Source organism: Ipomoea triloba, chromosome 15, assembly GCF_003576645.1.
Source record: "Ipomoea triloba cultivar NCNSP0323 chromosome 15, ASM357664v1".
Lineage (NCBI taxonomy): Eukaryota > Viridiplantae > Streptophyta > Magnoliopsida > Solanales > Convolvulaceae > Ipomoea > Ipomoea triloba.
In genome coordinates this window covers 18,829,181-18,853,930 of record NC_044930.1, presented here as the reverse complement: position 1 = coordinate 18,853,930, position 24,750 = coordinate 18,829,181, and the positions used below count along the sequence as shown (strand labels likewise).

The following is a 24,750-nucleotide window of genomic DNA, read 5'->3' as shown; positions in this document are numbered from 1 at the left end:
TGAACGATAACAAATTTAAAACTCTCACGTTTATATTGCAATATTTATTATTTTCGAAATAAAAATAATCCAGCATATATATACAGTAAACTTTTATTTATGGAAACGATAAAGTACGATACAATAAAATAGTTAATATTGCGAATATATAAATAAACAAGCTATTTAATATTTAGACCATAAACTATGTGGTTTTACATATAAGCAATGTTATAGTAGGAACTTAAAAAAACGGACGAACAGCCTTCTAGTTAACCAACCACAGTTGAAGAGACGATCTGATTTGGAGGTGCTTGCTTGCTTGCGTGCTTGCGGATTGGTTGGTGGAAAATTTTCTTTTTCAACTTCCAACCGAGTCCAAGTGCTATTGCACAAACGAACACTGCGAGTTTTAATTGCAATCCATTAAAATACTTATAAAAAGAAAGTGTTGGAAGAACTTGAATTTATGGTAAACTTGAAAAACGAGATGAAAAGTGCCATTTTGGAAGAATTTGAATTTATGGTAAACTTGAAAAACGAGAGGAAAAGTGCCATTTTGAATGTGAAAGAAACAAAATCGCAGTATGTGTTTAAAAAAATATGATGATATGAACTGCATGCCACTATTAGAATGTTTGTTGAATAAGATACTGATAGTTGTATTTATAGGCATAGGATTTAATGGCACAGTTTTCAAACAAAAGAATATTATTTAATGGCACTTGAGTATAACGCATTTCGCAATTGAGTTTTATATCTATTTGCCCTAAACAAAAAATAGCGTTGTGAAAATTGTGAATAAACGAACCTTATAGTTGAACTAGAGTCAGGCCAACAACAAATGAACAAATGATAAGATGACTCTAGTTCATGGTAGAGTTGAGCTGCACGAGCTGATGAAGTAGCTTGATCAGGCTCTCGATCTCTACAAAAGTATTTTCGCGAGTTTTAATTGTAATCCATAATACTAATGTTTCACCGGCCATAATGTTTAGAACTAATTTCCACATGTGTTCACGGTGGCAGAAACAAAGAAAAAAAACATTTTGTAGTAGGAGAAAGACGGTAACGTTCATATGAAAGTAATTGTTGTGTAGTAATTGAAATATTGTGTATAGAATATTTATAGCCAAAGTTATGTATAATAAGAACAAAATGTCCGTAGAACGCATTTAGAAAATGCGTTCTACTGAATCATTAAGTATAACGCAATTACCAATTGCGTTCTTCTGGTTGATTGACCGGTAAAAAGAACGCAAGTGGCACGCAAGTGGCAATTCGTATAATAAGAACAAAATGTCCTTAGAACGCATTTAGAAAATGCGTTCTACTGTAGAACGCGAACGCATGTGCCAAATGCGTTCTCCTGTTTGAAATGACATACCATAAGGTACAACTCAATTTACACATGCGTTCAACTGTTCTTCTCAGCGCACTACGAACATGAGACCCATTTAATGGGCATGATGATTCTTCCTGAATATTAATCTCTTGCGTCACAACTTGGTAAAACGGAGACTGAGTGTTAAAAGTGATAAGAGGTAAAAATATTTATGTTATATTTTTCTTTTGCATATATATTATATTTACATGAATTTGTTGTAATTAAATATTTTTATTTTGCTATTTTTATGAAGGAGCTACATGTAGGAAAATGTCAGGTACGAACAACAAATTCATGTAGTTTTTATATTACGAATATGTTTATTATTTCTTAGTAGTGTGTTAGATAAAAAAATTTTTATGTAGGAGATCAAGTTGTGGCACTCATATGTTGTTTGCCGAATAATGATTCAAATGCTAATGTGGATTTTAGTATTGCGCCGCAAAATGCTTTGTTTTTGTCAAGAGAAATTTCGTTTGAAGAGTTATCAAATGAGATAAAAATTTGCCTAAACGTAAGTCATGATGAGGATATTATGCTTTGGGGAAAATATCACCAAAATCCATCCCAACAAGGTGATACTTTTTTTCCAATTCCCATCACCAACAATCAAAGTTGGTCATTTTTTTAAGTGCCATGGTATTGTTCGGACCTTTATTAATTTGTGTTAAGCGATAACCGTCTAATCCGATTGTCAATTTCAACATTGCTCGATGTCGCGGAAACGTTGCCCACACTCATATTCCACATGAACAACAAAGGTCTATCTCCTTTAATGAAGTTCGTGGCCCTTCCACCCGCAGAACACGTGTAGATAGACGACCGACGGTTGAACAAGTAGATGCTCCTGAGTTGGACATTGGTGATTATGATTCTGATGGAAGTAGTGATACTAGTGGAATTGGTGATGGGGTTGATTATTGGGATACTCCAGATGATTCGGCGGAATATGTGCCACCTAGTGACCGTCAGTCGTCATCGATGCCACCACAATGGCAGTCATATGTTCAACGTTCGGATGATGCGACTTGGTATGACGATGTTCCACAGCCCAGTCAATATTATCAATCTCCAAGTTCGGCCCTCCAGATTGGAATGATGTTCGGTAGTTACAAAGATTTGCACAATTTGGTGACAAATCACAATCTTGCACAACACCAACACTTCAAGACCTCATTTAAGAAAGGACACTGCTGGAAGGCTACATGTTTGTATCCTGTTCAATGCTCGTGGACGATCAATGCCGGCAAAATTTCCAATATGGATCAGTGGATTATTAAAAAGTTGAATGACAACCACACTTGTCGTGTTGATTACACCGAAGGCGGAGAAGATTATATCCTGACTAGTAGGGTCATCGGTGATTTGATTTTGCCAAAAATAGAAGAAGATCCTACCTACAAAATCAAATATATACAACAAGATGTGAAGACCAAGTGGGGAGTAGATGTTGGTTACAAAAAGGCATGGTATGGAAGAGTGCGGACTTTGGAAACATTGTATGGGAAGTGGGATGAGTCCTACAACGAACTACCGCAGTTGTTAATGGCATTGCAACAAACAAACCCTGGTTCTGTTATTGAATTCGTTACCAACCCAACAAGTGATTCGAATGCGTTCAGATTTAAGTACGCGTTCAGGGCATTTAAGGCCGCAATTGACGGATTCAAATACTGTTTGCCCGTCATTACAATTGATGGAACTCATTTGTATGGGAAGTATGGAGGCCACCTACTGCTAGCAGTTTCAATGAATGGCAACAAAGAGATTTTTCCAATCGTGTACTCAATAGTGGATGGTGAGACCGAAGATAGTTGGACTTGGTTTATGAAGTTGCTGGCACAACATGTGTTTGGTAATGTTGAACACATATGTATTATATCTGATCGACATGGTGGTATTGATGTTGCATTTCGGGATTTTCCAGAATTGAGTGAGCCTAGAATACAACGCCGGTATTGTCTTCGGCATCTCAGATCTAACCTAATGACCAGGTTTAAGAAGAAAATGTTAAAAGCTTTGGTTTGGTAAGCAGGATGTGCTATGGATACAAGGGCATTTGATGCGACTATGAAGAAAATACGTGTCATTGATGATGGGGCTTATAACTACTTGATGGCAATTCCTGAACGCTTTTGGGCACTAAGTCACGATGGTGGTTTTCGGCATGGGTTAATGACAACCAATAGTTCCGAATCATTCAATAACAACTTGAAGGGTTGTCGTGTTTTGCCCGTAGCAGCGTTGGTTAAAAAGACCTACGAAAAACTTTCTTTGATGTTCGCACATCGACGTACCCAGGGCTTAATAATGCAACAAGCAGGACTACCATGGCCACGGACAATTTTTGATGAGATGTTAAATCGAGAAAAACACAAATACCAGGCGCGTTTTAGACGTCATGATGATGTTCAAGGCCTTTATTCTGTAGCCATTGAGAGATCGGTAAACGCCTCCGGAAGGCCAAATTATGTTGGTGTAAACATTAACGAATGTGTTTGTAATTGCGGCCAGTGGTCTGTAGATGGGTTGCCATGCGTTCACGCTCATGTCGCATGCCACTACGTGAGCCAAGTTGCGGATGGATTTGTCCCGGAGAAATTCGCAATTTCAAAGTATATTCTCTGTTATGAAGGGATTATCATGCCCTTGCTAGAGGAAGAGTATTGGCCTTCAACGACATTTCACTGCTTGCCTCCAGATGTATCCGTCGCAGTAAATCGGCAGGGAGACGCCAAATGAGTAGATTTCCAAATGAAATGGACCTTGATAACCGCCGATGCGGTAATTGTCGTTCTGCTAATCATGATGCCAGGCGTTGCCTGCAAGTGAATAGAAACTAAACATTGTGTCCTCATGTTTTCATGTACTCTCGTAAAAAAACTTTGAATTATATTAAGTAATTTCGGAATTTCCTCTCATATCATTTTTATTATTATTTATGCGACAATTTCGATGTGAAAAAAAATAAATTAAAAAAATTAAAAAAAAAATTAAAAACCGTGACACGGCTGACACGGGCGTGGCAGCCGGCTGACAGCCGGACAACCGTCAGTCGGGTGTCAGGGGTTGGACAGCCGGTTGTCACACCCGTGGTGACAGCCGGCTGTTTATGAAATAAGTATGTTTATTTTTTTTATTAGTATTTTTTTTAATTCAGTTTATCGTTATCAAAAATCCGGATGAAGAGTTATCTGATGAGGTACCGTTATCTTTAACAAAATAAGGAGAACTAGTTTTTATTAAGAAAATACGTTCCTACACCTCCTCCACAGTCCATTACCGAATTTTTTTTTCTCAAATACATAGCATATTTTCTCAGTTCTTCCTACTTCTTTTTGTTGGTTGAGAAAGCGGTGCTGGACTCGGATTTTGAGCGCGTTGATGAGTCTCGACTGGCTTCACTTGACGGGCCTGATTCAGATTCAGTCGTACTAAATACGATGAATTCTCCTGGAGGATAGGTCACAGTTCTCTCAACAGCCTTTCCCGGTTGTATATCTTCATCTTCGGAAAGAAGGACGAGAGGATCACTCGGCGTGTCTCCAACTTCGTGCCCTCCGTATGCAGCACGTCTAGCCCGAAGCATTTCTTGCCTTGACATTTCTACCAATCTCTTGGACTTGCGTGGTTGTGTGATCTTCCCATCTTGCTTCTTTGAATTCATGATGCCCTGCAATGATAAACAATGGATATGTTTTGGGGTAGAGCTCCCCAATATATAGATGTGATTTGAAGGCCTTGGGACTTGGATATAAAATAAAATAAATTATTGTTCTTATACATCTTATTAATTATTAATTACATAAATTCTCCGATTTTTGCATATCCACACCATTATCCGAATAAACTTTGTTAAGGAGAGAAAGACATTGAAACATTAACGTAAGAATTATGGTATTTAGGAAATTTAGGGAATTGAAAATTTAAGGAGCGAAAGACATTAACATATAATAGTTAAAAAACAATACACAAACATTGATAATTATACATTAAGTTCCACAAGGAGGTCTTCTCCTATTTCTACCAGGATATCTTCGCTGATACTGAAAATTTATAGTGGTGTTATTTTGAGTGGGATTATCCACTTGAGATGTTTGTGTACCACTAGGGTCTCCCTCGTTATACCACTCGTGTATCACATGCGAGAATGGAGCATTGTGCATGACATGTGAAGGAGAACGTATCGGTCTTCCATCATGTTGCGGAACTTCTGACGACGATCCCGGCCCAAAAAGATTGAGCGGAGTGTGAAGAGGGTCTTGTGATGATGATCCCGGCTCATAGGGAACAAGTTGACCTAGTGGTTGTGACAGATCCAGTTGAGTTACGTCTCCCATGCTATTTGTCCCTCCAAAGTCATTATTGTCAACATTAGGATCAGCATTGTGGTCAAAGTTTTCTTCAATATTTACGTCAGCTTCGATGTTGATATCGGGAATATGACGTTGTCTACGACCACCTTGTGCTGGTTGACCGCGCCTATTAACATCTCTCCGGCGATCCGGTGCACGAACTTGAGGAATAGCTTCGTACATAAATTCTTGGTCATTTCTTGGGAATTCGAGAACATAACCGTAACGTAACCTAACTAGTTCATCCCTTGCAATAGTTTGCATTACATGGGTAAAATCATTGCTTTCTCCACGCTCCTCGGCTATGTCCCCGACAATGCTAATATGACGCAAAGCTTCAAGCTAGTCAATTGTAAATATAAAGGTACAAATAAAAAAATATTATATATATCTCCAAAATGTTTATTCGTATGTTTATAATGTAAAGTTAATGACTTTCACCGTTGCAATGTAAGATGGCGCAGTTTGCAAATAACCTTCGGACTGATGATGATCAGGATTTCCAATCAATCTACGTCCGTAGCGGTAGAACCAATGATCATACAATGGACTAACAAAAGGGCCCAAGGGTGCGTGTCGCCCAATAGTCGTGACACGCTCATTCCATTGCTCCCACATTTGAACAAACTCATAATGAAATATGTCACACTGTTCACTTCTTTGTCGTCCATTATATTTATGAAGCTGATGATCGTACTCCACACTTGCCGGTATCTCTTGGTATCCTCCAAATTGTCGACACACCCTGTCTGGATAGTGCCACTCCACAGCAAAGAAATAAAGCAATGGGCCGGGACACGGGCTGTCCAAATGTGTTGCCCATCACGACAAAATTTCGGCAATTCATCAATGTGGTACGGCATCCACACAATCTACGTACATATATTCGACAATTTTAGTGTTGAATATGAAAGTAGGGTACTGTCACTAGAACACAAGTACTAAATGCGTTTTATTCCATGGCTATTTTTAAAAAATTGAACTTATATACATATAGTAGAACGCACGTATTATGTGCGTTCCATGTATATATTAAAAAAATGAAAAACATATATATATACATATATCCGTTCAATGTATATAATAAAAAAAAACGAAAAACCCTAGAACGCAAGTATTAAATGTGTTTTACTACATGTCTCCATTAAAAAATTCAAAAAAACATATATATATATATATATATATATATATATATATATATATATATATATATATATACACGCAATCCATTTCTTAAACGCATGTATATTTTGCGTTTTATTCGTGTTACAAATTTAGCAAGACATACATTATCCACTTGGCACCTATCCAATTCATCTCGATAGGTGGTATATGTATGGTTACTTGTTGCAGGTCATGAGTGTCGACAATGCCACCTACACGCATGTTACGAATTTTGTTAGAAAAAAAATGATAAATTCTAAGAAATATATTTATAACGTTTATAAATACCTTGAACCGTAAGGTCTATTGCCATTGATAAAAGGGAGAACGCCAGCGGGCCGCGTACATGGCAATCTCTCCCATGCCCACAGTTGTAGTAAAATCAAACAACCTCCAACTATCGATGATTCGTAGTGTGCCGCACGACAAAGAGATCTATACAAAAACGCTAAAACAGCCGAGCCCCAACTATATTGACCCGCTATAGAAATATCTTCCAAAAAATCTAACAAACATAATTTAACCTTATTTCGAGTAGTTTCGGGAAATAACAATCCGCCCATAAATAATAAAATTAGTCCGCGCACATATTGTTCGCATTGCTCATCATTTGCCGCACCCACGTCAAAAGCATCAACATGTGTTTCTAACGAGGTAATTTTAAGAATAGTAGTGTTGAAATCATCTTGATTAGGAGTAAATCCTAACAAGTTTTCTATTTGTGCAAAACGGACTAGCTTGCTTTGGTCAATTTTGCCAATAACTGGCCGACCATCAACTTTCAAACCCAACAAAACCTCTACATCTTGTAAAGTAATTGTAACCTCACCGAAAGGTAAATGAAAAGCATGTACCTCCGGTCTCCACCGTTCAACAAGAGCCGTTATGAGGTGATGATCTAATTTCATGTAACCCAAGGGTGTAATTGCCAAAAATCCCGCTTCACGTAATAAACGATCAATACGGTCATTGGATACAACGTTTCTACAAGCCGCCCTTGCATAATGCGCACAATGCAATAGACTGTTGTACTCCCGATTTGCCCACACCGATTCTGAACGGTGATGTACTTGGAAAGTCAATAAACTTTAATCAATAGGCCATGGATGTAAATAACGTCTACTCATATTTCTTCACTACTGAAACTAAACTATAGGATAATTTAGTACAACTTTTTGGTGGTCCTTCGAATTTTTATATGAATGTGTTCTGGATGGAGCAAACTTTACTTATAAAGCATTTGATGAAGGGATATTGTGAAGCATTTTTTATCAAAACCGGTTGGGTTGAGTTTACAAATAGTTTCAGCATGGGACTGACGTGCGTCAATCCCCTACACAGTGTAGGGGACTGACGCACGTCAGTCCCTTACATTGACGTGACCGCGCAACATTGCGCGGTCACGTCAAATTTATTTATTTATTTTTTAAAGTTGGGGACTGACCACAGTCCCCGTGCACAGTGTAGGGGACTGATGCGCGTCAGTCCCTACAGTGCAACGTGACTGCGCAACATTCCGCGGTCACGTCACTTCTTTTATTTAATTATTTTTTTAATATTTCTTTTATTATTTTTGAATTCTAGATACTCCAGTCTCCCGATCTTAAAAAGAATGCTTGGTAACGTATTCCGTATTGATCCGCCACGAAGTAATATAAAAATTAGAACAATAAATTAATTATAATAAAAATAAAAATTACAAAATTAAGTAATCAAACATTTATTAAAATAAATATATATACGATTACATCATTTGTTTAATCTCTATACAGTACGTGTTACAGTATGAGAAAGTTTAGTATAAAAAAAATAAAAAATTTACGAGCTATTTTACTGCATTTGGCGTGTTTCAACAAGCCTATTCGTCCAGTTGTAACTACAATTGGACGAAATTATATATATTAAAATGAAAGAAATGGATCATTACTGCAAAAGATGAGATCCTTTCTTTCATTTAAATATATTAATAATATATATATATATATATATATATATAAAACTCGTAACACATATCTATTTAAATAAATAGAGATATGTGCGAGTTTTAATTGTAATCTAGAAGCTATCCGCGAGTTTTAATTTTAATCCAGTGCAACCATATTTTCTCCATAATTTGTATCTACAAAACAAAACAATACTTTTAATTCAAAAATAAACTTATCCAAATATAAAACACAAACGCACACAAAAATATAGTTCTATATACTATTACCGTTTCTTCTTGGTTTTTTGCACAACCGGCTGAAAAATATATAACAGTCTTTGCATAATATTTGCGTATTTAGGATCTGATGATACCATATAAATGAGTGCATACATTGTGTTTGTAGTGTGTAAGGATACCGTCGTAAGTGGAATTATTTATAGGGTTTTGGGTGGTGAGTGCTGGGGAAATTGCCAGTAGAACGCATCTGGCAATTGCGTTTTACTGCTCAAAAATGTAGAACGCATTAGGGAAATGCGTTCTGCTGCCAGCTTAATAAAGTAACGTGATGATAGGACACTGATAAATGTGACTACTCATGTTGTTTTTTGTGAAGATGTTGTCCTTATTGCAAGTTTACGTCTTCCTACTACATTTTCCTAATAAAGTGACATGATATGACACTAATGGATGTGACTACTCATACCCTTCAACAACATATTTTTTTAAAAATTCTAAAGTCTTCTAAAACGCTTGTCCGAAATGCGAGATTACTTTTCCAGTTAAACGCATCTGCTTAATGCGTTTTACTGCCTACTCAAGATTTTTTTTTCCTGTTTCATGATTTTCTAATATATACATGCATACATCTTTCCCATCTTACTTTTATGCAGTAAAACGCAACTGTCACATGCATTGTACTGAAAAAAAAAACGTTTTTTTTTATGTAATAGTCACATTTAAGATTTTTTTCGCATCTTTTTTTTTTTGAAAAAAATAATAATAATAACAAATCACAACTCTTTGAAATCATATATCACCCTTCTGACAACGTCCATATTATTTTGCTGCCGTCTGACGCGGCATTTCAGTGTAAACGGGTCCCGTGAACCACCGGTCACGCAAAGTTAGAACGCATTTAATACTTGCGTTTTTAGGCACAATTTCGCCTATATATACACCGTTTAAAACACTATATAATTGCTTTTCTCAATCATTTTCGCTTGCAGAGTATAATTATTCTACTTCAAGATGCCCATTTGTTTCAACTTGTTGCAACCTCATCCATCATATATATATTTATATCCTGCAACCTCATCCATCATATATATATTTATATCCATTCCAAATGCTAGCTGGTGCAACAACATTGTAATGGATTACAATTACAACTCACGAATGTAATTTGTTTGGATGGTTGGCATTATGCGTTGCAACACTTCATCTGGGCTGCCATTCATAAATTTATATGTAATTTTCAAAAATGAGAATTCTATGTGTATTCGGTTTTGAGTTTTCTTTTAAGCAGTAAACGGTTTGTTATATTGACATATTAAAAAATCTCAATATGATTACAATTGTATTTTGTACCGATTTTGGAAATGAAAATTAATCTGTGCAAGCTACTAATTGCACATAGTTGCAACTCAGTCAAAGAAATTGTATATTTTTATATTGTTTATGTTTTTATATTTTTTTTTGTACGTTAATTTCAAATTGTTCGAAACTCTAAATGCTACTAAAACAAATATCATATTCGAAACTCTAAATATAATGCTACTAAAACAAATATCATAGTTGCCCCCGCAATTGACAAATCAACTTTAAACTTCTATGCACACTTTAAACACTTATCTAAAACATGAGATGTTGAACCAATTCAATTATTTTCCTTGCAACTTCAATATGAAATAAAATGGTGTTATAAGGTTGTGGAACTAAAGAATATTGAGTTGGGCCAAAAATGGTGTTATAAGGTTGTGGAAATAAAGAATATTGAGTTGGGCCGAAGGGTTAACGGAATTTAATTGAAAAATGCTTTGGCCCAACACATGGTGTAGGCTGATATCATAACGTGGGGAATGTACCCGACGCATAAACGCATTTCACAAATGCGTTCATAAACGCATTTCACAAATGCGTTCATTGTATTTGTTGGGCCGAATGGATTGGAAAATGGTTTGGCCCAACGTATTTGGGCTGGAATTTTTGCCAACATATTTGGCCCAAGGCGAACGGAATTTATCATACGAGGAACGCATTTGAGAAATGCGTTCCTTGTATTTTTTGGTGGCCGGAGAACAGCCGGCACCGGCTAACTTAACGCATTTGAGAAATGCGTTGGAACGCATTTCGCACGTGTGTGGTTTTGTATATGTTGAACGCATTTGTTACTTGTGTTTAGTGTATCTTATACTATACACGCATTTGCTAAGTGCTTTCGGATCCCGTATTTAAAAAAAGAAAATAAAAATAGAACGCATTTGGGAAATGCGTTTCTGCCACCAAACGCATTTCCCAAAGGAGTTTTTCCCTTTTTAGTCCAGCTTCCTTCGAGTTCCCTAATTTGTCAATACAGGCCCATGCGTTCCCATTTCAGTCATTCACCCTTGAGAATATTGGCTCTGAATTAGCCAGAAAATTGATAGGACTAAATGCATAACTACAAAGTAAGAACTTAATATAGTGTAATTAAAAGTTGATGAATTTTGATGTTTCAACATAGTTAAAGGACACTTTCTAGCATAAATAAGTCACAATTAATGATGCCATGCCAGTTACGGAGTTACCACATTAAATTTTTTTTTAAAAAAAAAAAAAAGAAAAAAAAAAAGAAAAAAGAAAGAAACTGTAGACATGGTCATTCAATGAAAACTGACCCATTCAAAAAATAATACTCGTACTCCGTAAATAAAACGAAAGAAGACCTACCACCAACAAACAGCATTTAATGTTTAAAAAAACATCACATCATCACACGTTTACCATTTGAAAGCATGCCAAATTTGATTTAAAGAGTAGAAGAATTGTAGAAAATTGCTGGTTGTGATCAAGCCATCCAATCCAAGACTATATCTAAATGTGACCAAACTAAAAATCATTTCATTCACCTAAATCAATCTCGATCTCCATCTCTGTTAGTTGTTAAGATTTAGCTTCATTCTGCTCTCCTCCTAGCTAGCTTGTTTCTGGTATTCCAGTTTCTTGCTTAGCTTAACTGCAACTAAAAATTAATAGCAAATATCTTCAGCAGTCAGAGTTGGCGGTGGGATACAAAAATTGAACGGCACAGATGACTTGGTGGAGGTTGAATAGCGCAATCAACGCAGAGGACTTTGATGAATCGTCAGTCACCAGCAAAAGAGGTATATTCACCATTTCAACACCTCCATGCCCATGCACTTCCATGCTTTCACTTTATTTTTATTTTTATTTTATTTTTTAAATTTTGGGTGGTAGGTTTAATAAGATTGTGATGGAATGACTTTAAAATTGTATAACTTACTATATTTCTGGAAATTGAATTCATCTTTTATGTGTTGGGCATCGGTTGAGTTGGTCGAGTTCAACTCAGACAGATTCTAGAGGTGGTGCTGTTGTTTACCATAAAAGAATGTGGTTAAATGATTAATATCTACCTATTTATCATTAGTTAATTTTCAAATAATTAAAGAACTCTGTATATTGACTAACAACTTTTAATTATTGAGTTCAATCAAACTACTTAATAAGCTTAGTCAAAGAAAATCTTACACCAATATTGTGAACCGTGAAGATGTAAGAGTGGTGGCAACTCCGTTTTGACATTTTCCAAGTCTTCTTTTTTATCTTCATTTGTTTTTTGTTCTTTTAAAATGACTTCCTTTCCAAACGGCATGAGGTCATTGGAATGAAAGAAACAAGACCTCAACAGTGAGGAAAGATAGAGGAAAGAGAGCAAAGATGGAAAAGGCTCGGAGAAAACGAAAGAGGGTTCCAGGGAGGGGTGGGGGTCTGGGGGTGATTGTGGGGCCTAGCTAACCTTTATTGAATCTTGACCCTTCATTCAGTTCCCTATTCTATCTCTGACAATAAATTGGAATCTTTACTTGTCTTTCTTTAATATAATCTCTCTCTCTTGCTGTTGTTTATGCTTCTTTCTTTTAACTAACAGTGTCATTATAATAAAGGAAGATTTAAAGTTTAAATGTGGGAGGTCTAAGGACTAGTTTGGTCTGTGCTGTTTTCTTTCTTTCTTTCGCAATTCAATAATTGTGGCTTACATTTTTCTGTGAAAGAAGAGGAAGAAACAGGAGAAATGTGTGTGGTTTCTCAAGAAGCAATCAATGAGTTTGGGGCATTGATGGAGCAAGGTGAGAAATCTTTGTTTTACATCCCTTCTTCATACCTTTCTCAAAGCTCCTTTTTTTTGTTTTCACAAATATTTATCATTTTCTGCTCTCTACCTGACAAATCTGCTTCTTTGGTTGAAATCATGAACAGTGGATGAACCACTCGAGAGGACTTTCCAGGTTTGAGTTCTGCTTTCTACCATAATTTCTGATCTGTGTTTCTCAGCAGTATTAAGAGTTTTTATGTACAGCATGTGTTTTGTAATCCTTCCCCCCAGAAAAGGGAAAGTTTTCTTTCTAGTGTATTGCTTTGTTTTGTTAATTGCAATATCTACTGTTGGTAGAAAGTTTTAATTCCACAAATTAGATTCTGAAGAATGAGGCAAAAAGAGGAATACCCATCAAGAATTTTTTATGGCCTTTGGATTTACAGATTATGGATCATTAGTTCCTAAATTCTTAGGCTGTCCCCACTAAAGCAAAATTTTGAAAGGTGCTAGGCTAAATCTAAAGTCGGTGCTCTTAAACATAAGAATCTCTTTTGCCATAAAATAGATGTCTGTGCTATTATTACTGCTTCCCCCCCCCCCCCCCCCCCCCTCCCTCCTCTGGAGGGTGGGATATGCTATTAAGTTATGCATTTTCACTTGTGACAAAAAGGTGGAATCACCCACCCCAGGCGCCCCACACCCAACCCGACAGTTTGTGAAGGGGTAAATCATGTTGACTTAACTGTTCAACAGAGGACTCACTAGGAACCCTCCACACTACCGCTCATGAGACTCAATCCTTGGTCTCTATTGACAAATTTCACCTCAGTGACCAGTTACGCTACCCTTGCAATTTCACTGTGGATCCAAGTGGGTGGCAAGAGTTGGGCTACCTTCAGGCAAAGTCTTAGGTTCAAACCTTGTTAGCAACAAACATTGGGAGGCTCCCCTAAATAGGGTTGAACAACAGCTTGACATGGACTACCCGAAGTCCAATGTGACTGCTGGAGTGCCAGATATTGGGGGATCATGGTATAAACCTTGTTGCTTCAGGCATTGGGAGAGCTCTCAATGCCCAATATGACTGGAGGATCATGGTACCCAAAAAAAGCACTTTCTATACATTAAGGTTTTATGGTCATTCTTGTATTAAATTAATGGATATAAAAAATGAATATTGCTAAAGGTCCTCATTTTTGTTCATTTTAGTTTCTGTAAACAATCTGGAACAATAATATTCTTATAACAGTTGCTTCAAAATAATGAATATAGTCTTGCGTGAATGGCAAAATTAATAATCTGTTGTGCGTTTGCATCTGCTCCATTTGACTTCTTAAAGCCATCTGTACTTATGCATTTTTTCTTTACATTTGTAGAATATTCATCAAGGACATCCACATGAAACTCTAGTGCGTTTCCTAACGGCAAGAGAAGGAAGTGTTCCTAAGGCCCACAAGATGGTCAGAATTGACTCATGATTCACTTCTCAGAAGTTCCTTCCCAATACAGGGCGAAATTATTGTCGTTAAGTTCTATCACATTGATATATAATTGTTTACTGTTGCAGTTGGTGGATTGCTTAAAATGGAGGGTGCAAAATGAGATAGATGATATCTTAGCAGTGAGTATTTTATGATTAATGCCTACTTAGTTGCAATACCTTTTGTGGTCCAATAGGTTCTGTTACCATGTTATACTCTATGATGCACATGGGCCAAACCACACTAAAAAACTAAATCCAATCAATTAGCTAGTCTAACTCATAGCCTTTTAAACCCATATGTTCTCTCTTATTTTTTCAATGTTGTATTTGTTCCGTCATTTCACTGTGAACCCATGGGTGCTTCTACAACCTTTTTGATACCCTAGCTGTAGCTAAACTTCAACTAAAGTTACATGATTTTGCAATGAATTCTTATAATATAGATATTCTCTTTCTCATCAAAGCATTGCGTTTTCTGATGAATGCTTGTGAACAAGTGAACAAGACCATGGAAATACAGTACTTATACTGTTTTTTTTTTTTTTTGGCATATATATTACTTATATTTCATATATGATTGCAAAAACAGTAGCAGTGTGCTAATTCTGGCTACTATCAATTGCAGAAACCTATCATTCCTACTGATCGTTACAGAGATGTACGAGATTCACATCTAGTTGGACTTTCTGGTTACACAAGAGAGGTGCTTATTATTCTGCAAAGTAAAATTTTAATACATACCATCCTTGGCTCTTTAGGGCGGGTCAAAAACAAATTATTTTATAATTCAAATAGACAAAATGTATAGTACTTTATGCGTTTATTACCCTTGTAACAGTTGATTTTTGTCTGTACCAGGGTCTTCCAGTATTTGCTTTTGGTGTGGGTCTAAGCACATTTGACAAAGCATCGGTAAGAATGGATTAGATTGAAGCTTTCTACTAACAATCATCTTGGCTTGAGTCTTGAAGTACATGTTGATTTGGTAGAAGAAAAGATTTATTGAAATCCAAAATATTATTGAATGCTAAGTGATCTTTAATTTGTTTCTTTTTACCACGTGCAATTTTTTGAATGTGTTTTTGCCTACACAATCTCTCTTCTCATAATCCCTTCTGTTGTTGGTCTTTGACTCTTGAATTTATTCCTTCTCAGTGCTTCTTGCATCTCTTTTTTAATTTTATGGCCTTGTCTGTTGAATCATCCTTATTTTACAAAATTTCCTTGTAATGATCAATCATATATATTTCATCATATCAGGATAATTACTATGTACAATCTCACATTCAGATCAATGAGTATAGGGATCGTGTGGTTCTGGTAAGCACCTGTGAGGATTTCTCTTTACTTTCTCTTTGCATCGCATATATATAATCATATCCTGACTTGGAGTATCTTATCTAGCCTACTGCATCAAAGAAGCATGGGAAACATATTAGCAAATGCATCAAGATTTTTGATATGACCGGCCTTAAACTTTCAGCTTTGAGCCAAATAAAGGTACATGATGAGTTTTGCTATTTGTTCAGTAATGGAATTCATTTGAGCTTGAACTTGACTTTTGCTTGAACTCCCCGTTTAAAAGTTTTATGGTTTTCTTTTTTCGGTGACGAGGGAAACCCGTAGTCACCACCCGAGGGTCTGTACTCGGTGAATTCCGCCTTGTGTGATCCTAGCCGGCAAAGGACCACAAGGAGGTAAACCAACCTAGGTTGCCCATAGCTGACCGGCTCAAACCAAAAGGGATGGAATTCGAACTCGTGACCTTGTGGTTACAAGTTTGTATCCGTAGCCATCTTGGCTAGTGTTACACCCAATATGGTTTTCTTATTTGATTGATAAGTGTGAAATATTTTAAAATCTGCTGAAGAGTATACTGTTTTATTCTTTTGTTCTTGTGTAGTTATGCACTGTTATTTCATCGATTGATGACCTGAATTATCCAGAGAAGACAGTTACATACTACATTGTGAATGCTCCCTATATTTTTTCGGCTTGCTGGAAGGTTTGCCCATATTCCAAGTTCTTATCGCTGCTTTTCAAGCAGAATTTTTTAATGTGCTTAGGCTTTTGAAATTTCTCTTTGAAGTAAATGTAGTTTGTTCACATGTGAACTATGATCAGGTTGTCAGACCTCTTCTCCAGGAGAGGACGAGAAAAAAAATTCAAGTTTTATCGGGTTGTGGACAAGATGATCTGTTGAAGGTAACATTTATTCATGTTTTAGCACTTGGAGTACTTATTGGGCAGAGGCCTGTAAAGGCCAAGTCTAGCACTCGGTGATTGGGGGATTGTTGGGTGGAGGCCGGTAAAAGGGCTTAAAAGGCCAAGTCCAGCACCCACCCGCTCAAAAATATGTGGCGATATAAGGAAATAAAGTTGGGCCTGAGCTATGAGCTATAGCTTTTGGTGTAGTGGTAAGCGCTTGATCCAACAAGTGGTATCAAAGCTAGGTTATGGGTAAGTCTAGCACCCGGTGGCTAAGGAATTGTTAGGCAAAGGCGGGTAAAAGGACTTAAAAGGCCAAGTCCAGCACCTAGCCTCTCAAGAGGAGTTTATAAATTAGAAAGTATACGTTAGTTGAGTAGAGTTGTTAGGGGATTCTTGGGTGGAGGCCTGTAAAAGGCCTTAAAAGGCGAAGTCCAGCACCCAACGTCTCGGGAGGAGTTTATAAATTAGAATGTTATATGTTAGTTGAGTAGGGTTGTAGGTATATCTTTTGATTGGAGAGAGATTAACCCCATGGTATTTGATATTTTGGTGTAGATAATGGACTACTCGTCTCTCCCCCACTTCTGTCGTAGACAAGGTTCTGGTTCTTCCCGATATTCTGAAGGATCATTTGAAAATTGCTTCTCCTTGGACCATCCCTTTCACCAACAACATTACAATTACATGAAGCAGCAGTCATTAATTCGCGAGCCTCGTGGTCCACTAAAACAGGGCTCTGTTCATGTGGATTTCCCCGAGACTGACACAGAAGGAACAGAGCTTGTCAAGACAATGGCATCTGAGTTACAAAAACTTGGAAATCAAGATGGGCTTGCCGAGTCAATGGAAGACCTGAAAATTAACAATCACCATTGATAGATCGAGTTGAGTTCTCTGTTATTGTTTCTTTTGCTGCTCGGGCTCCGGTGATGTCTGTAGTTGTCCATTATCAACTTGGATGCTCTACCTTCTAACCAACGTCTTTCTTTCGTGTAGAGAAGTAGCTTAAAATTATACTAGATCTTTTTTTTTTTTTTCCCTACAACATAGACTTATATATATTATATATGTGTAAGCTAACATGCAAGTTGCAACCTCAAATTTGAAACTATAAGTTTGCATGGGTGTACTGTGTTGGGTACGGTGAGATGTACATAGGGAGCTATATTGCTGTTCAGGCATGGAAGATATTGGCGAATAATGTAAAGCAGATGCGTGGCCATCTCAGATTCTATTCTATTGTATTACAGTATCAAATTTATAAAGTGGCTTGTGTTATCAACTACTCTTTGTTCCTTTATAGAAATTGCATTCTCAAATGGGAAAAAAAAGGAAAGAATACTTTGTTATTTTGCTAAAAGTTGCCATATGGACACTGGTCTCTGTCCAACAATTCTCTAGCCACCAATTGACGGACTTGGCTCTTTACCGATCCATTACGTCCTAGTATTACCTGTCAGTCTTAGTTTTTGTTCTTGCTAGGACCTGGTTTTGATATCACTTGTTAGGATCCGCTTATCACTATGCTAAAAGCTATAACAAGTAGTGAAGACGCAACTTTATTTCTAGACTGTCATCACATTTTTTAGAGACAAGATGTTAGACTTGGCCTGACCCCGTCCATCAGTCCCCTAGCCACTAATTGCTGAACTTGACCATTCACCAGCTCTAACCACCAATTGTTGGATTTGGCCATTGACTAGAACTGCCCAACAATTCTCAAATGGGAAAAAGGAAAGATTAATACATTTGCTAAAAATCTCTTCTATTGAAATTTTGGAAGAAGATGCAATGTGTTAGTTAGTTTACAGGTTCTGCAGCAGAAAAATGCAGATGTTCGTTGATAGAAGTAATTCTACTAATAATTTGTGCAAAATGTATATTATACTGGATTAGATTTCCTATCCTGGGGATATGATTCCCTTTAATTTCCTGGCCGGCCTGTTGTTTAATTCATCTGCAGATAAGCTTCTCGGCCAAAAGAAGAGGATTCTCCAACTTCTTCATTGTGTCCTTTATGGCGAAACTTGAGGAGCTCGCACTCCACCACCAGTTTTGCTGCTTCATCCATTTCTGCTCTCTTCAGAGTTTCCTGGATTGCAGCTTGTACCTCTTCTTTCTGTTTCATACACTCTTCCAGTTTCTCAAGCAATTCCTTAGCGCTTGCGTTGATGTTTTGCACTTGAGCCATGGCGGTTGCCACTTTTATATCCGCCTCGGATTTTAGCTCTTCAACTTTGTTGCTCAGAGATTCATATTCCTCAGCTGACAGCTTGATTCTCCCGCCCCCATTTGAGGAGTCTGAGCTAGTAGCCGCCTCGGCAGCAAACTTTTTCGAGGCGCTGTGGATTTTGTAGTCAGCAATTTTTTGTGCTGCTTTCGCCTCTTCCACCTCTTTCAGTACGACTTCCAGCTTCTTCTCTGCTTCCTGAGCTGCAACCTTAGCCTTCTCGGCTTCTTTTCTGAAAGTTTCAGCGCTCTTCTTCATTTCCTCGGCTTCTTGCAGGGCTCGCTCTGCCTCTGAAGATAGCTCTAGGATTTTCGGGGTTATGTTGTCGGCTTCTGGTTTGGCTCTTGCAAGAGTTGCCTCCAGCTCCTTCTTGCTTCTGTCTAACTCGAACTCCAATCTTTCGGCCATTGAATCTGTCTCGGCCGCCTTGCTTCTCAATTCAGACCGAAGTGCATTCACGTTTTCGAGTTCTACCTTGAGGGAATCCACCAGAGTCTTGAGAGATTCTTGCTCTGCGAGGATTTGTTGCAGCCCGATCTTGGAATTCTCGAGCTCCGAAGATACATCTTTCCAATCGGCAATATCTGAAATCTTGACATTGTTTAGCTGCTCGCGCAGGACGTCCATGGTGGCGTTTGTTTCTTCGAGCTTAGCTGCGAGAGTTTTGTTGATTCCAGGATGAGCTTCTTCCAATTCCCTGAGAGCCTTGAGTTTTTGATCAGTCTCTTGCTTTGCGGCTTTGAGGGACTGGAGGTGAGCCTCTCGCTCGGCGTAAAGCTTGGCGTTCTCTTGTTGAGCCTGGAGCGGGGCGAGCTTGACCTGAGCTAAGGTCTGGCGCAGAGTGGCCACCTCCTTTGAGAACTCGCTCTCCCTCTCCTGGTTAACCGAGGTGGCGTGCTGGGCATCCCCGGCCTGTTGGAACGCGGCCAGTTTGGCTTCCAAAACCGCGTCGAAATCTTGCCTCAGGTTAGCTAGCTCTTGCTTGGCGGAGTTGAGTGCCCCTGCCGAGAATTTGTACTGCTCTCTCTCGTTGTCCACGTGCTCTTTCCAAGCATCGTCACTGCCTAGCCTGGTGGATTTCTGCACCCTCTCCAGTTCTGTGGCCCTAACTTTGGCCGCTTCTGTGGCCTCAATGGCCGCCTGCTTCGCCTCGCAGATGGTTTCCAGCTTCCCGGTTAGCTCGTTCAGCGTCCTCTTCGCCCTTTCTAGGTCCTTATGTGCCTGGGTTTTTGTGGCTTCTGTGTTTCTTAGCTGCTCTTTCAAGCTATCAAGCTCTTTCATTATCAAATGCAGCTGTGTTTCCTTCACCAAAACTCTCTGCCAACAATTTTGTTTTATTTTTAGCTAGCTAGCTAGCTAGCTGGTGCCAGAAAGTAATTCAAAACAACAAAACATTTAGGGTGTGTTTGGTTCGCACGTGGGAATTGAAAACGGTATGGGTATCAAATACTTGATAAGGGTAATGAGTTTTGGTGAAAGTATTTTGCGCCTTTGGTAGTAGGGTGGAATGAAAATGATTATTAATAGTTGAGGAAGAAATGAGAAAGGGAAATGAAACCGTTATTTAATAAGAGTATGAGTTTTTCAATTAATGAGGCGTTCCAAACTCATAGTAGTATTTTAAAAACCCGTCAACTAAATAATAACAATCACTTTGATACCTATACTTTATACCAAAACCTGTCAACCAAACACCCTTAATTTGTTTATCTTGTATATATATAAATAGATAGTGGATTATATGAGAATCATGTCTTAGGTGATAAGGTGAGAATCGATGCATGAGGTGCATACAATCTACTCCGATTCAGGGTCTCCACCATCATCCCCAGGGACTATGGGAGTAGATTGTGTTTGTCTATTCATGTAGTAAATTGTGCACTTGTGCAGTGGTTCTCACGTTTTGCATGATTTTCATATAAACGCAAGTCTATATATATGTGTGCGCGCGCATACCTCATCTGGGGCTTTGGTGGCTTTCTTGATGATGGTGGGCTGAGCTTTGGGGGAGTTACTGGCGTTGTTACTGGCTTCGCGAAATAAATTAACAGCAGCTTTGACAGATCGAAAAGGTGCCCGGGTGTCGATCTCCCCAACCTCAGCTTGTTTCGGGGAGTTTTTGGCCACAGGAGTGCCAACATGCCTCGGCGAGTTGGTGGCCGCCGGAGAACCAAGGACCCTCGGTGAGCTTGTTACCCTTGGCGAAGGAGGAGCAGCAGGAGGAGCATTCTGGTTCTGTCTGGTTCTTATGCTGAATCCAAACATCTTTTAGATAGCACCTATCCTATTCTAGCCTAGCCTAGCCTACCACCTGCATGGATCATTAGGATAGCAACAAAATCAGAAATGATACAATTGTACAAGATGTTATATATATTCAAACATTTGTAATTGACCACATGGTTAAATTAAACATAATGAGTTTTTAAATAAACACTTTTTAATTTCATATTGGGTGTCCGATCTAGTCAAGAATTATGACATATTAGGTATATACTTCAAACTTTTTTTAGAATGTGAACAAAGCAAATTCAATTGATTTTCCATGCAACCAACCTGATGATCCAATTCTTCAAATATGCATGCATGCATGAAAAATTAGCAATTGAATGGCCACCTTCCGCTGTCTATCCAAACATGAACAGAAAAATCCGCCATGGAAACAAAAACACAAAATTCTGGGATGGCTTTGAAATCTTACAATGTTGTATATACCCAAATTTCTTCCTAGTCCAAGTCCCCTGTTTGGTTGTTTATGCTTTCTTTAAGGGGTAGAGAAATGTCGGGGAAAGGAACGTAAAGAAGAGATGGCAGTTTTATATGTAAACAGGAAACTCATTGTAAACCATCCAAATGTAAGCATAGTAATGATTGATTTTGAAAGACCAGCGTATTCTGCTCTCACTCTGATATTTTTTGTATGACAACCCTAATCCACAGGTTCTCTTTTGTTTTGCTTTCTTTAAATGTTTTGTTTTGTTAAAACTAGTCTCCTATATTGCACAGAAACTCTCAATGGTACGTCAGTGTTTTCACGTTTTAAAAAATGTTTCTTTCTTGCAAATTTATAGAAACTTTATAAAAGTTTTTAAAGTCATTTTCTTAATTTTAAAATATTTAAAAGTACTTTTTAAAAAAAATAATAATAAACAATTAATATTTAAACATATTTAAACATATTAAAAAAATAATATTTACAAATACGCTCTTATATTTTTTGAGTTCTACAACATGTACTCTCATTTTATACTCTCTCACTTGTACTACTCCCTGACATGGAAAGATATGATACGTTATCTAACTTTTATGTGAAGGAGTACAAGTAGGGAGTATAACTTCGGAGTCCATGTAGTATTTTTCTTTTTATATTTCTTTTTTTTTTTTGAAAAAGAAATAGTTATATGATGGACTTTAAATCGTACATCAACATGGATTCGAGTAAATATATATACACAGTATTAAACAACGCTTAACTTCTCTTTTAAAAAATATGCTTTTAAAAAAAGTAAACTTATATTTTCTTTTTTACAAATAAAATTAATGTACAAAAAATATATTATTAAAAAACTTTAATTGAAAAATTTTTAAATGACAACCATATATGTTAAGAATAAGTGTATTTTAGATTTTGATCACTAGTAGAAATAAGAAAATAGGAGACTAACATTTAGCCACTGTTCTTATAAGAATGGTAGTGTATTCGTGAAAAAAAAAAATTGCGGTAGCAATTTCGTAAATAATTAATCATCAATCCACCACGGTTGATCAAAAATTATTTACAACAGTGGCGGATGTGTAGTTCTGTACTAGTGGATGATACCAAATAAGTTAGGAATTTTTAGTCCCTAATTATTTTTCATTTTTAGACTCAGTAGCATTACATATTGTAAATCTGAAAGGTTCACTTAGATAATGAATTTTACAAACAAGAAAGTTAAATACCCAGAAAGTAAGCCTAATTTGAAAAGTAACCTTAGGATAGTTTAAGCTTTGAAAAGTTAACACAGTAAATTCCGAGAAGATAGCTAAGATTAAGTAAAATGATAGCTTCGAGAAGTAGACATTTGAGAAGTAATTAAGTACGTCTTCGAGAAGTCAACGAGATCCGGGAATATGAAGAGTTTGAAGCTGCGAGAAGTTGAAGACCGAAGAGTTAAAGATTCAAAGAGTTGAAGATACGAAGAGTTCAAGACTAAAAGGTTCTATGACCTAAAAGTGGAAGAGTCAACCTTTACCAAAAAGTAGGGGACACGGAAAGTTAACTTAAGCGAGAAGTTAATTATTTCCCTCCCCTCGGGTTGTTGACTTTTTTTGTGCAGAAACTGAGATGGGAAAACAAAAAAGTGTAGAAGTAAAAACCTGGACTAAATTGTGTAAAGTATGTAGTAGGCTGATTACCTTCTTTTCATTAGAGTTTTTAAGAAGAAGGTAATCAACCTACCTTCTTTAACACTTAAAAAAAAAAAAGAGTAAAAGTTGTTACGTGTACAGAGGAGAGAGAAGGTAGTTGGTAATTGTCATCCCTATTCCTTAGGCTCCATTTAGATTCACAATTAGATTAACAAAAAAAATTGCAATTGATGCATTTACAGCACATTTGGTTCACAGAATGAATTTGGAGGGAATAGGAATACTATTTCATAGGGAATGAAATAGGTAAGGAATAGAACATGAATTGTATTCTATTGTTTGATTCGTGGAAGGAATAGAAATAGAATATGTTTTAAAGACATAAATACCCTTATACAAAATAATAATAATAATAATAATAATAATAATCATCATCATACACACATGTATGTTTGTTTATATCTAATAAGTTGTCTTTAATTAATAATTCTTTAATATAAATATGTATTTTTATTATAATATGCAGTAGTAGTAGTAGTAGTAGTAGTAGTACTACTACTACTACTACTACTACTACTACTACTACTACTACTACTACTAATAATAATAATAATAATAATAGTAATAGTAATAGTAATAGTAATAGTAATAGTAATAATAGTAATAGTAATAACAGTAACAGTAACAGTAACAGTAATAGTAATAATAATAATAATAATAGTTGAAGATACGAAGAGTTCAAGACCTCAAGGTTCTATGACCGAAAAGTGGAAGGGTCAACCTTTACCAAAAAGTAAGGGACACGAAAAGTTAACTTGAGCCAGAAGTTAATTATTTCCCTCCAATGGACAAATTTTCAAATGGGTCTATAAATACCTCCACTGTACTCAAGTCATAGTGAGGTGCTTGTCATTTTTGCGAACAAATTTGTCAAGTGCAATAGCAAGCTTAAAGAAAATCACCTAGCTGACCAATGAAGAGAGAACTAGCGCTAAAATTCCGAATCAAGCTCAAAGGACTACGGTGATCAACAAGAAGTCATCAAGCCGGTCTTATAGTTAGACATTGAGAACAAACCTGTTGTTCTAACAATCTATCTCTACTTGGATAAGTAGAAAGATGCGGAGTAACAAGTGTTGACTTGTGAAAAATCTAGAGGCTTATAGTCGACTTTGTGTTCAAGGCACAAGTGCTCATTATTGTTGGTTTTACGACTACGCGTTAACCATTTTGGCTGGTCAACACTACCGTAGAACTCGAGAAGATGTTTGAATAATAAGAAAATAGTTACACTCTTATTCAAAAAAGAAGGTTGAGCTCCACTTTACAATGTGACCCAAAGGGAA

The 24,750-nt window shown here is 37.0% G+C and overlaps 3 protein-coding genes across 3 annotated transcripts; 2 read left to right on the top strand and 1 right to left on the bottom strand.

Moving 5' to 3' along the window:
• The first annotated feature begins 1,636 nt into the window (after positions 1 to 1,636).
• LOC116005810 lies at positions 1,637 to 4,108 on the top strand. Its single transcript, XM_031246048.1, has 4 exons — positions 1,637 to 1,643; positions 1,732 to 1,941; positions 2,148 to 3,299; positions 3,402 to 4,108. The coding sequence occupies exons 1-4, from the start codon at positions 1,637 to 1,639 to the stop codon at positions 4,106 to 4,108; spliced, it is 2,076 nt and encodes a 691-aa protein (XP_031101908.1).
• A 7,812-nt stretch (positions 4,109 to 11,920) lies between these two features.
• LOC116007073 (phosphatidylinositol/phosphatidylcholine transfer protein SFH9-like) lies at positions 11,921 to 18,109 on the top strand. Its single transcript, XM_031247658.1, has 12 exons — positions 11,921 to 12,174; positions 13,090 to 13,161; positions 13,292 to 13,320; positions 14,507 to 14,590; positions 14,698 to 14,751; positions 15,239 to 15,316; positions 15,472 to 15,525; positions 15,874 to 15,933; positions 16,018 to 16,113; positions 16,517 to 16,618; positions 16,738 to 16,818; positions 17,380 to 18,109. The coding sequence occupies exons 1-12, from the start codon at positions 12,102 to 12,104 to the stop codon at positions 17,698 to 17,700; spliced, it is 1,104 nt and encodes a 367-aa protein (XP_031103518.1). The 5' UTR covers positions 11,921 to 12,101; the 3' UTR covers positions 17,701 to 18,109.
• A 463-nt stretch (positions 18,110 to 18,572) lies between these two features.
• LOC116007527 (WEB family protein At1g12150-like) lies at positions 18,573 to 21,366 on the bottom strand. The gene is made up of 2 exons (XM_031248235.1): positions 21,011 to 21,366; positions 18,573 to 20,371 (listed from the first exon to the last, which is right to left on the bottom strand). The coding sequence occupies exons 1-2, from the start codon at positions 21,317 to 21,319 to the stop codon at positions 18,773 to 18,775; spliced, it is 1,908 nt and encodes a 635-aa protein (XP_031104095.1). The 5' UTR covers positions 21,320 to 21,366; the 3' UTR covers positions 18,573 to 18,772.
• Positions 21,367 to 24,750: the final 3,384 nt, after the last annotated feature.